This window comes from Acipenser ruthenus, chromosome 26 (assembly GCF_902713425.1).
Source record: "Acipenser ruthenus chromosome 26, fAciRut3.2 maternal haplotype, whole genome shotgun sequence".
NCBI classification, from domain to species: domain Eukaryota; kingdom Metazoa; phylum Chordata; class Actinopteri; order Acipenseriformes; family Acipenseridae; genus Acipenser; species Acipenser ruthenus.
In genome coordinates this window covers 4079673-4091975 of record NC_081214.1, presented here as the reverse complement: position 1 = coordinate 4091975, position 12303 = coordinate 4079673, and the positions used below count along the sequence as shown (strand labels likewise).

The 12303-nt window shown below is 37.8% G+C and overlaps 2 protein-coding genes across 3 annotated transcripts in view; both read left to right on the top strand.

Annotated features, from left to right (window-relative positions):
• Positions 1-3: 3 nt before the first annotated feature.
• The window catches only part of LOC117430467 (claudin-4-like), a 33493-nt gene continuing 21193 nt past the window's right edge, over positions 4-12303 (top strand). The window contains exon 1 of one of the 2 annotated variants that reach the window (XM_059001349.1): positions 4-162. In XM_059001349.1, the coding sequence (XP_058857332.1) occupies positions 4-162 (159 nt within the window). The remainder of the gene's footprint in view (positions 163-12303) is intronic. The other variant, XM_034050517.3, reaches the window with a different exon arrangement.
• Positions 6060-11473, top strand: LOC117430470 (claudin-4-like). The gene is made up of 2 exons (XM_034050520.3): positions 6060-6681; positions 10257-11473. Exons 1-2 carry the CDS (start codon positions 6191-6193, stop codon positions 10894-10896), a joined length of 1131 nt encoding a protein of 376 aa, XP_033906411.2. The 5' UTR covers positions 6060-6190; the 3' UTR covers positions 10897-11473.

Here is a 12303-nt window from a genome sequence, read left to right as displayed (position 1 = left end):
TGCATGGCTTATTTACCGTATGCCGTCATTTTATTTTTTGTATGTCCCTCCTGCGCAGGTTATTGCAAAAAAGAAGGAAGGGTCTGGGGGAAAACTAGAAAGCAACATCAATACACTTTGTTTCAGGACAGGACCAGTCTTCACAACATCCCCACTTGCAAGGTGAGCATTAAAATGTCCTTTTTTTAAAAAATAACTTAAATAAACCCTTTAGGGAAGTTTTGTTTTTTTACCTCGAGTTATATTCAATGCTGAATGTATGTAGTTATTCAGACTGATAATTGTGTGCACTGCTTATGGGAGGAGCTCAAAGTAGATACACCAGTAGATAGATATTAGATGAACTGGTCTTTGAATGGTATCATACAGGGAGCCAAAGAAAGGTATGATTACCCATACACTACTGTGCAGTCTGTTGGCACCTACTGTGGGTTATTGCACACTGGGTGAACCATCTGCCTTCTGGCATCATCAGCTTCCATGCACTTTAAAAACTCCGCTGTACTGTTCTGATTTACATGGCTGCATATACTTACCCTGTAATAAAAAAAGCCCCTTTAACTGTGTCTCACAGTCATCTCCTACCGATGTTAAAAGTTAGCACTAGTTGCTTCAAAAGGACAAGGCAATGGGCCAGCAGTATGTTCTTCTAAATGGTCGGCAGCAACCTCAAATAAGCAGTAGTAATGTCTCCAAGTTGTCTAACTTGTTGTTCAAATAATTGTGCATGAAAAAACTGTACCAGGACCAGCTTACTTTCACAATGAATAAAGTTTCATGGTCCATGCAGTACTGTGCAGTATACACTTGCACTTCACCAAATCACCAGCCTGGATATAAAAATCTTCACATTTTCATGAATTGTGAATTTTGGATATAGATATAAATGTATGTTATAATGCTCTAGGTGCATGAAGGGAAATGCTATAACTATCATATATTTATCTTCAAAAACTAATTCACACATTCAGTTGCATTAAATCATTAAAAAAAATTCTTTCTAATGATTTCTGATTTCTGTAGTATGACAGGTGGTTAGGATTTATGGTTCTTTGGATGCCTGCCGTGGTATTAAATTGTTTGTGGATTATGTTTGTATAAAACTAAAAAAATAAATCAATGAAAGCGAATGCTTCCTTCGCAGCCACGAAAACACTGAAAAATAGTACGGTCCCCAGGTACTGACACGAAGTTCAGACTCCAGATCAAGTAACTTGTGTTCTTTCTGATCCTCAAATTACAGATCTGTGTGTTCTTAAAAAGTCACAAAACAATTGAGGCATTGTGGAGTATGGAGGTCCTCTGGTCCTGCGCATTTCAAAAGTCTACTTTACTGTCTCAGTCTCTTTAGAATGTGCTGGATTTCGGAATATGAACCCAGAAACTTGAATCTTAAGCATTGCCTCTGGTCTAAATTTTGCCTTGACAGACTTGGAATTCAGTGTATTTTTGATTTATTTTTGTATCACTGATCATGTGTAGCCCTGTACATTACACTGCACTGCTGTTTGCTGCAGAGAAAATGAGTACATTGTTATATTTTTTGGGCGTTGCTGTGTGAAATCACATGTAATCAACACTGTAAAAACATACCATTTATCATACCTCTAGTTTTAAAATAAAATCAAGAATTTTATGGAATGTTAGGCTTTCATTGGTCAGGTAGCAGGATGACCCCAGGACCTTGTAACTAGTGCCATTCACACCTACTGTATGCAAAATGAATGTGTAAATAGGGAAACTCAGCACAGCACTCTCCACTTCATGAGACCAATAACAGATCCTTCACACGTTTACTCAGTTATACAAGTAAACACATTTCAACATTGAAAACGATTGAAAATGTCATTGCATTTACTAAAGTATCATTTCCCTTATGAAAGTTTACCATGGTATTTTGCAAGGTATTTTTTCCAGTTTTCCCATGGTTATACCATAGTTTGCCATTTTTTTATATGCTTTGACATACCTCGCTATTCTTTACAATGCTTGCCTATGCTTTACCATGCTCTCTTACACTTTGCTATGCTTTTGCTATGGTAAACCTTTATAAGGGTTAGCTTGCAATTGTCTTTTAGTGTGGAGAAGTATGGTTTGTGGAAAGCCAATGTTTTAAACTTGCACCATATCTTTATTTTCAGATGAATAATGTTAGTTATTTGTTGACCATCCTGTGCCAGCATTGTGCAGCTCAGTGTAAAGGACCAGGGCTCTCTAGATCACATTGTACTGGTCGGTGCAGGTGCAGCAGTATGCTAGTCTGTACTTGGTTACCAAAACACCCAGCCAACAGAATTTTATATTGTTGACTTTTTTTTTTTTTACGGAGATCAGTCTTGGATGAGTGGTTTCACTTCAAATGAATCATTAACTGTATCCTTTCACCTGGTGCTCATTTTAAGTATCATCGAGTTTGTTAGTTTCAAGATAGAGGATAATCCACTTGTTTTTGTATTTTGAATCATAACTTGGCACGTAAAAGAAAAAAAAAAAACTCATATTAAAATGACTCTATAGTAATTAAGCCAACACTTAATAGGATTTGCTTCCATGCATTCCTCCCTGGTATTGATCTAATAATATCCTATACCTTTATAGCAGGCAGGCGTCTAAGACATACAAAAGGGGCTTGTTCACTATAAGTTTACACTTGGCTTCCAAGAAGACATGTTGATGAACAGAGTATTGATGAACAGGTTATTAAGTACGGAAACTGTAGAATTATCCGAGAACGAATTATGTCAGGCACATAAAAAACCCTGCTTTCATACAGGCAAATGGAAAAATGTTTCATGCAGATGTGCTTTTAAAGGTTATTATTATTAAGTCTCCACAATGATATTTTCCTCTCAGTTAGTATTCATTGGGCAATATGTTTAGAGTGTTGATGTGAATAAAGCTGCAGATATCATCCTACAGCCATTTATTTTCTCTTTGGTACATTTGTTTTCATCTCAAATTATGGCATTTTCCGGTTCCAAGTCCAGGTCCAGATTGAATGATCAGGTCTTGGACTTGCTTTGAATCACAGCAAAACGCTCTTCACCCTTATATGAAGCTGGGTGTACTGTACTCTTACAGTTACAGCACAGCAGCAAAGTGTTGTAATGCTTAGTGAAAGTTGGGGAACACCTAGTTGATCGAGGCAAAGGACTGATACGAATTGAGAAGTCAAGTATGGTAAACCCACCTTTAAGCAAAACCAAAATATGGTTAATTGTAAAATCGAAAGCTTGGATTGGCTAATTGGTTCGAGGATTTCAGCTTTTTAAAGTGCCTAGATGATTATCAATGTCTTTGCATCTTTATTTCTTATTGTTGCCATTTTAGTTCCTAGTCACAGGTGCTCGGCAACCAGGGGAAGTTAGTTAGTTCTGTATTGTGCTTGCTAGATTGGCAAAGGTCTTTATCTACCGTATTTGTTATTAACTTCTTGTTTTGTTTTGTTTTTTGTTTTTGAGAGAGAGCATGTAAAAAAAAAGGTTTGGGGAGAAAAAGGAAGGAAATGTGACAGTGTGGGCTTTGAAGTAATTTACAAATATGGGACCATTCACTTTCCTTCCCCTGCTGTATCAGGCTTTAAGGGATAAAAAACACCAAAAAAAAAACACCTGGCAGCTTGAAGGTTAAACACTTGCTATTCTAGTCTTTCAAGCATTACCACATGTTGACACTTCTCTGGCAATGCTTGTCTTAAAGGCTGTGCAGCCTTTGCCTCCCTTTTAATAGGTTTAGTTACTGAAGAAGCTGAAAGAACAAACACACTTGCCTTGTTTGTTTTCTTTCTCCTGTTTGAATCACGACAAGGAGTGTCCTCTTATGTTTATGACACAGAGGACACACAGTCCCATGTTGTTTTGGTGTTCCTCCCCCAGAATCTCTTTCTGCAAGTTTAGACTTACAGTAGTTAGAAGGTATTCTGTACATGTGAGATCCGACTGAACTTTTGTATCAAGCAGAATTATACGAACAAGATGGAGTGAAAAACAACAGTTAGACAACAGCTAATAACAGATATCAGGCTTAGAGAGCAAAAGAGAACAATGGGTCTTGAGAGTTGATTTGAAGCGAGCGACTGTGGGAGCTGCACGACTAAAGCTGGGAGAGAATTCCAGAGAGTTGGGGCCATGAAGCTAAAAGAGAGCTCTCCCAGTGTGGGGCGCTTTTGCTTGGGTATAACAAGCAGGCCTGAGTCACTGTCATATTTTAAATTATTTTCCGGGATGTTTTGATTTAGCCATTCCTCAATTGACATCTTATTAAAATTAATTGATTTAATTTGTTAATAAATTAATTTAATTAATTTTGTTAATAGCTGACGGAGTGATCTTGTTTTTGTTTTTGTGATTCGGTTACAAAGATTCTAAGGGATTATATCCCTCGCTCAACCGTATTTAGAATGCGTGGAATCTTCCCATTGAAAAGTGGTTATATATATATATATATATATATATATATATATTATAGAAAAGGGTTGGAAGAGCTGCAGTGAGTGAATTAATTAAAGTGCAGTACTGTACAAACTTGGTGTAATACTCTTTAGTAAACATGTAATGAAGGCTCGGATGCACAGGTGGGTCTCAATTCACATGAACTTTATTCCATGGTTTATTAGTTAATATTAATGATGTTTATTACTGTTCTCCTGCACTAATCTAGCACTCTGCTGGTGTTGTGCTCGCTGTGTCTGCCCACACACACTCTGTCTAATCCGTCCAGTTCTTGATTTAACTTTTTTAATGTGACTACTGGTTACGTTGTATTATTTAAAGGGGTCGATTGTTTCGCATGCAAAAACACGCGCTTTCAAAGTTCTGTTGACAGGCTTGTTATGCTGAATAACCTCAGCTTTAAATCCAGTTGAACGAGAATTATTTTTTCGTTTCTGACTCATTGTGCAGTGCACTGATAACACTGTAACCAGCTGCACTTGGCAGTTGCGAAGGAATTAATGAACTATCTATTTCCAGTCCACAGTTCAGTCAAGTGTCGAGTTATCCACTAGTTTTTTTAACAGTTTTGATCCCTTTGGTACCGGTAATAAGTGTCGAGTTACGAGTAAAGCGTGGTGTTGAATTAAAAAAATATAAGAGATAGGATGCATATATTCTATATGGTGAAAATTCGGGACCATTTGAGTTATCCACCAGTCGAGTTAACCAAGGTTGACTGTATTTATATTGCAGTCAACAGCAACTAGAAAATGTCATTAAATGTGTGTTTGTTTTTGTATGTGAAGATTGAAACTATGAAGTGTCGTGGAAATTCTATTGAAAGTAAGAGAGACTGTAGATTCTCAAACAGCAAGCTTTATTAAGATTTGCAAACCTGGAGCTTAGTCACAACACTCAGTGTAAAGTCAGTTAGAGAAGAAGCCCACATAGCTCTGCCTAACTTGGATATTTATAGGTATCTCCGCAAACTGTCTATGTGACAGCTGAACATATAGCAATTTGAGAGAAACTCTTACATACAGAGAAAAACAGAGAACATATTTTTAATAGAACAGACGGTCAAAAGGGTGGTTCAAAAATCTTCATGACTCATAATTTCTACTTCTGCAATCAGTTGCCACATGTCAACGTTCACATTTAGAAGACAGAATGCTTTGTGCTGTCTGTGGTTACCCAATAATGCTGACAATAATGCTGACCGACATTATTCTGAAAAATACAAACAATTTACAGAGTAGAACAATACAAGTCATTACATTAAAATATGTGTTCTTAACATTGTCTACCTTGTTTTGTGAATTTTCTACCACAATAGCCAAAGTGTTTGATTTAGAAAGTTACTGTTCAAATGACAAAATCTAACTATCCCAAGTATGCTTGAACAGGAAGCTGCTATATATGGTCAAGGAAGATGAAGCCACACCCCTTCATGGTTTTCAGGTTGCTTCATCCTGTTCACTCATAAAAGTATGAATATATAAATGGATCCAATGTCTGTATTGTTTTTTACACTCCCAGTGTACAGGCATAGAAGAAAACCAGTTGGGCTAGTATGTTCACTGGCAGCAAGTTTCGATGAGAAAACTCCACCCCTTGCAGTAGCATATAATTACCAGCTCACTCCTTTTCAGTAAACACTTTTGAGGCCACTTCTCTGGGGAAACACCATTAGTAGAGCATTGATACTGAGTTTTTGGAGCTTTTGAAGCAAAAGAAGAAAACCAAAAAACAAAGCCATGGCTGCTGTTGGGATTCAGATTCTGGGCATTGCCCTAGCCATAATCGGATGGATTGGAACTATTGTCATCTGTGCTCTGCCCATGTGGAAGGTGACGGCTTTCATCGGCAGTAACATTGTGACATCTCAGACCATCTGGGAGGGACTCTGGATGAACTGTGTGGTGCAGAGCACCGGGCAGATGCAGTGCAAGATCTACGACTCCTTGCTGGCTCTCCCTCAGGATCTCCAGGCAGCCCGGGCCTTGGTTGTGATTTCTCTTTTGGTGGCCATTTTTGCTCTCCTGCTGTCCATCGTTGGAGGAAAGTGCACCAACTGCGTGGAGGACGAATCCACCAAAGCCAAGATCTGCATTGTCTCAGGCATCATCTTCATCATTGCTGGAGTCCTCACCATGATCCCTGTCTGCTGGTCTGCCAACACCATCATCAGGGACTTCTACAACCCTTTGCTCACTGATGCCCAAAGAAGGGAGCTTGGCGCTTCATTGTACATTGGATGGGGTGCTGCTGGTCTTCTGATCCTTGGAGGAGGTCTGCTCTGCTGCAGCTGTCCCCCTCGGGATAACCAGGCCTACGCTGCTAAATATTCTGCTGCCAGATCTACAGCTACAAGCAAGGCTTACGTGTGAAACTTAGCAAGAGTTAAAGAACTGACATTTTGTAAATGGACTTATGCTTAAAAGTTTCAGGTATGTCTGAGACAGACAGTGCCATTGTGTGTGTGTTTTTTTTATGTACACAGCTTTGTCCTTTCACATACCTTTACCATGTTCTCTGTTTTACTGCGAACAACAAGGAACTGCTAATATATGATATTTGTTCTGGGTAGAAAACAGCCGCCACTAACAGCTTTTGCCAGCTAATTTGTACATCAAGGGCATTCATTTCTAGAAGCAAATTCACCAAACAAACTTCTACAACAGCCCAGCATACAAGTGGACATTTGTAATATTTGTATTTTGAAATTTTACTAATTAATTAATTGTATTGTTTGGCTACCCATGTACATTTAGCTTTTTAAAGAAATATTTTGTATTTTGAGTCATTTAGAAATGTTACAAATAAAATTACAATAAATACAATTATATTTGTACTTCACATCTGCATTTGTTTTTGTTTATTTTTATTTTTTTTTACTTATCTTTAGAAATTCAAAAAGGTCTTTAAAGTCAACACAATACAACAGTTTGGTTGGCAAGATTAAATTCATTATCCAATCATAATAGAAGACTTAAAAGATGTTTTATAAGTGGTAGTAGACATGTTATTCATGCTAATATTCTGGAATGTAATTATGTGGTAAAAAGATTCTAGCAAGATTATTTGTCAAAAGTCTTTAACAGTGTAAATAAACTGTTATTTTTGTCAAAGCTCTTTTTCTTTCATTCTATCACATACGTCAGACTGAGTTATGCATAACTTGTCACAATCGAATGTCAATAGAATTCTAATATTTAGTGACTTAGATTAACCAATTAATAAACAGCACTACTCCAACAGGATCAAAAACGGGTGCGGATGTATCAGTGGTGGCAGATGGTCAAAAAAAATGTGTTAAAATGGTTAAAGAAAAGGGCTTGTAACTAGAAGGTTCCCGGTTCAAATCCCAGCTCAGCCACTGACTCATTGTGTGACCCTGAGCAAGTCACTTAACCTCCCTGTGCTCCCTCTTTCGGGGGAGATGTTGTTGTAAGTGACTCTGCAGCTGATGCAGAGTTGCAACCCAGTCTCGCTAGAGAAACATTAACAGATTCACATTTCTGCTTTCTGGGGGAAAAACGTTTTCACTTTCAACCAGAATGCTTCGCGGAAGTTTTTGGGGGTGGGTGGGGGAGGATTAGGTCGGCCAGGGTATCCTCGGCTCACCGCGCACCAGCGACCCCTGTAGTCTGGCCGGGCGCCTGCGGGCTGCCTGTAAGCTGTCCAGAGCTGCGTTGTCCTCCGACGCTGTAGCTCTGAGGCGGCTGCACGGTGAGTTCGCAGTGTGTAAAGAAGCGGGCGGCTGACGGCACACGCTTCGGAGGACAGCGTGTGTTCATCTTCGCCCCTCCCGAGTCAGCGCAGGGGTGGTAGCGGTGAGCTGAGCCTAAAAAATAATTGGGCATTTCAAATTGGGGAGAAAATAATAAAAACGAATTGGCAACGACTAAATTATTAAAAAAAAAATAAAAAAATTCAAACCCCGCAGCTTATTTGTTTTTGTTATTTTCATCGGCAGACGTGCTCTGCAGCTGCGCCACTTAACCAAAAGAAAACTTATGAAAATAAATCCATGCACCAAAATTAAATCAGTCAAAAAACGTTGTTATTATTTTCCAACAAAACATATTCTAACGTTATTTTAAGACGACTGTGAACGAGCCAGTAATCAATAAAACAGCAGTATATCCAAACATTTTAATAAATCAATTACCGGTATGTAACAAGATGTATCCGTTTGATTAATAACCTGATTTAGTTAATATTGAAACGTACATCAAAGTACTCAATATTTTAACTGTTAATAGCTAATTAGTCACAAAAACGTATTCACCATAGGCATCCATTGATTATTTTTTTTTTCAATCATTTAGTCGCCGCCAATTATTTTTATTATTTTCTCCCAATGTAGAATGTCCAATTATTTTTAGGCTCAGCTCACCGCCAACACTCGGCAGTGGCGAAGATGAACACACGCTGTCCTCCGAAGCGTGTGCCGTTAACCGCCCGCTTCTTTACACACTGCAGGCTCGCCATACAGCCACCTCAGAGCTGCAGCGTCGGAGGACAACGCAGCTCTGTGCAGCTTACAAGCAAGCCCGCAGCTGCCCGGCCAGACCACATGGCCGACCGAAGCCCTACAATTTTTTATTAATAGAAAAAAAAATAGATGTCATTGATCCCACGGCCCACCCGGGACTGTGTCACAGTTTGGGAACCCCTGCATGAATCAATTAGGTGGAATGGAATTCAGGTAAATATCGGGGTTAAGTTAGTGAAAGAAAAAAAAAAAAAAAAAACGCAAACAAATCCAATACATAAAACACACGTAAATCATAATGATAATTAGCGTGCTGTGATTATATAAATCAATGTGAACAAGGAAGGAAAAAATATTAAAGTATAAATATATTATTCCAAAAATAAATACATTATAGTTTACACCTGTACCAATGACCTGTCACAGAAAGGATAAGAGTTAACATAAATAAATAAAACATGGGTTTATAAGGCTTTGGGGGATCTTTTAATGAGTGTTGCAAGATAGTGATGTAATCAGGAAGCTTTTCTGGACCCTGTGAATTGTGACGTGTTTGCGCAGCAGACACACCGTGGGGTTTCGGTGCTTCGTTATGTTTCCATGTTTTCCTGTCTAACCAGTTACCGAATAAGTTTGTCAAAGCATTGGATCACATTTTGAAATCTTTTCACATACTGGGAATATTGAACAGGATAAACAATAGTGCTGTTATTAAAATAAAAGATTTGTTTTTAGAAATGGAAGTTTATTTGGAAGTATGTATACTATTAAGTGTTTTATTGGGTTCTGTTTTGTTAAATACTTCTGTCACAAAGCTCTTTAAAATAGACCTCACCTGCCATTTTAGGTATACAGACAGAAGTGCATTTTAATATCTTTATATTAAAAGTATGCATATAGTTTATTTGTGTTACAGTGATAGACAGTTTCACTGAAAGTATTTCGACAGTAGCCCTACATTTCAGTGTCAATGTTTTTGTATTAGTCATTCTGTGATAGTTCAAATACTAGCTTCAGCATTGGTTGTTTCAGTTTCTTGTGTTCCTGCTGCTGTGACTCATTTTGATGTAAATTCATACAATGTGTCTCAGGTCTCCCCTTACCATCCTCCCATTGTGTGTAACATAAAAGAAAACCAGTTGGGTTTGGTTTTCTTTGCTCACAGCAAGTTTCTGATTGAAAGATAAGAAAACTTCCCCCTCCCCCAGAGAGAGGCATATAACTAGCAGCTCACACCTCAGCAGTGAACATTTTTGAGAACACACCTACTGTACCAGAGCCTCTGTAGCAGAGTTATTGAAGAAGACAAAAAAACAGAAAAGCATTCTGATGGCATCTGTTGGGATTCAGATTCTGGGCATTGCCCTAGCCATAATCGGATGGATTGGAACTATTATCATCTGTGCTCTGCCCATGTGGAAGGTGACGGCTTTCATCGGCAGCAACATTGTGACATCTCAGACCATCTGGGAGGGACTCTGGATGAACTGTGTGGTGCAGAGCACCGGGCAGATGCAGTGCAAGATCTACGACTCCATGCTGGCTCTCCCTCAGGATCTCCAGGCAGCCCGAGCCTTGGTTGTGATTGCTCTTTTGGTGGCCCTTTTTGCTCTCCTGTTGTCTGTTGTTGGAGGAAAGTGCACCAACTGCGTGGAAGACGAATCCACCAAAGCCAAGATCTGCATTGTCTCAGGCATCATCTTCATCATTGCTGGAGTCCTCACCATGATCCCTGTCTGCTGGTCTGCCAACACCATCATCAGGGACTTCTACAACCCTTTGCTCACTGATGCCCAAAGAAGGGAGCTTGGCGCTTCATTGTACATTGGATGGGGTGCTGCTGCTCTTCTGATCCTTGGAGGAGGTCTGCTCTGCTGCAGCTGTCCCCCTCGGGAAAACCAGCCCTACTCTACTAAATATTCTGCTGCCAGATCTACAGCTACAAGCAAGGCTTACGTGTGAAACTTAACAAGAGTTAAAGAAAGGACATGTTGTAGTTGGACTGTGCGTATGTGTCAGTTTTCTACCTTCTCCTGCCTTTTTGTTTGTGTGTAATTGTGTGCTTTCATCTGCTTTGCTACTTTGTACATAAAAATGCTAAAATATGGTACTTCATTATGTTAAAAAGTGCCACTAATACATGAATTTGCTGGCTCATTTGTATATCAGGTACATCTAACTGCTAGCATTTGCAAGTAAGAAAAAACAGGGAAATATTTTACAGCTTTAGAAATAATTACATTTTTGATGGCCGTGCTCAGAATAAGTGTTTATTTTATGTATAAAAAACTGTGAGAAACAACTTGGAATAGAAGTTTGGAACTTTTAGAAAGTTTTCTACAAGAGCCTAACTTATTTTTGGAAGCTAGTAAAGTGGAAGCATTATTTTTTAAATACATTTCAGAATTTTAGCAATGCAAACATTTAATTTGTGATTTTTCAGATAACCATGCATATTTAGTTTATTAAGAAACTTTTTGTCTTTGAGTAGATTCATATTATTGGATCGACAATAAAAAAAAAAAAAATTATATTTGCACTTTTGTGTCTGAGTTTGTCAGAAAACAAGGATTTTTATCTATCTGTGATGAAGTTCACCAAGCAGGGGAGCAGGACACACACAAAGCAGATGTATCAGTTCTTCTTTTATTATGTTCTCACAAAACACAAAACAAACAGAACTATCAAAACACGAGAGGCTTCTTCCCATTCCCTTCTTACTGCTCTTTTAGCAGAACACATCCAAGACAGGTTTCGCTCCTCTGTTTTTTGGTTTTTTTTTTACATCAACTGGCATTTTTGTTAATTTACTAACTGTTAACAACTTGCTTACTATCATATGTTTTTAAAAACAGTAACCTGTTTATAAACTAATAAAAAATAATAGCTAAAACTGTTCATCAAGCATCAGACTACATTATGGATTATAAATTCCATTTTTGTTGCATTAGTAATGTTTTGCAAATAACACCAGGATTGATTATATTATTATTATTATTATTATTATTATTATTATTATTATTAATAATAATAATAATCATTTTGTATTGGTTTATAAATTAGTGAAGAATAGGAAAGTCGGTAAACAATCAGTTGTTTTATTGGTCAGTCACTAATTATATATCAAAGTTAAGCATCAAAATACTTTAGCCTGAAACAAACATTGATATATGACACTAGTATAATGTATTCATTTCTAATAACATTTTCTAGGAATACCGCCTTTAATTCAAAAAGTGTTTTAGACCGATTATATAGACCATTTTTAAAATACTAAAAGAAATTCTATAAATGCAGCTACACTTAAAAGTACTTTTAGATGTTTGTTATTGAATTTCTTATGTTTTTTTTTTAGTATTTCTAAACGTA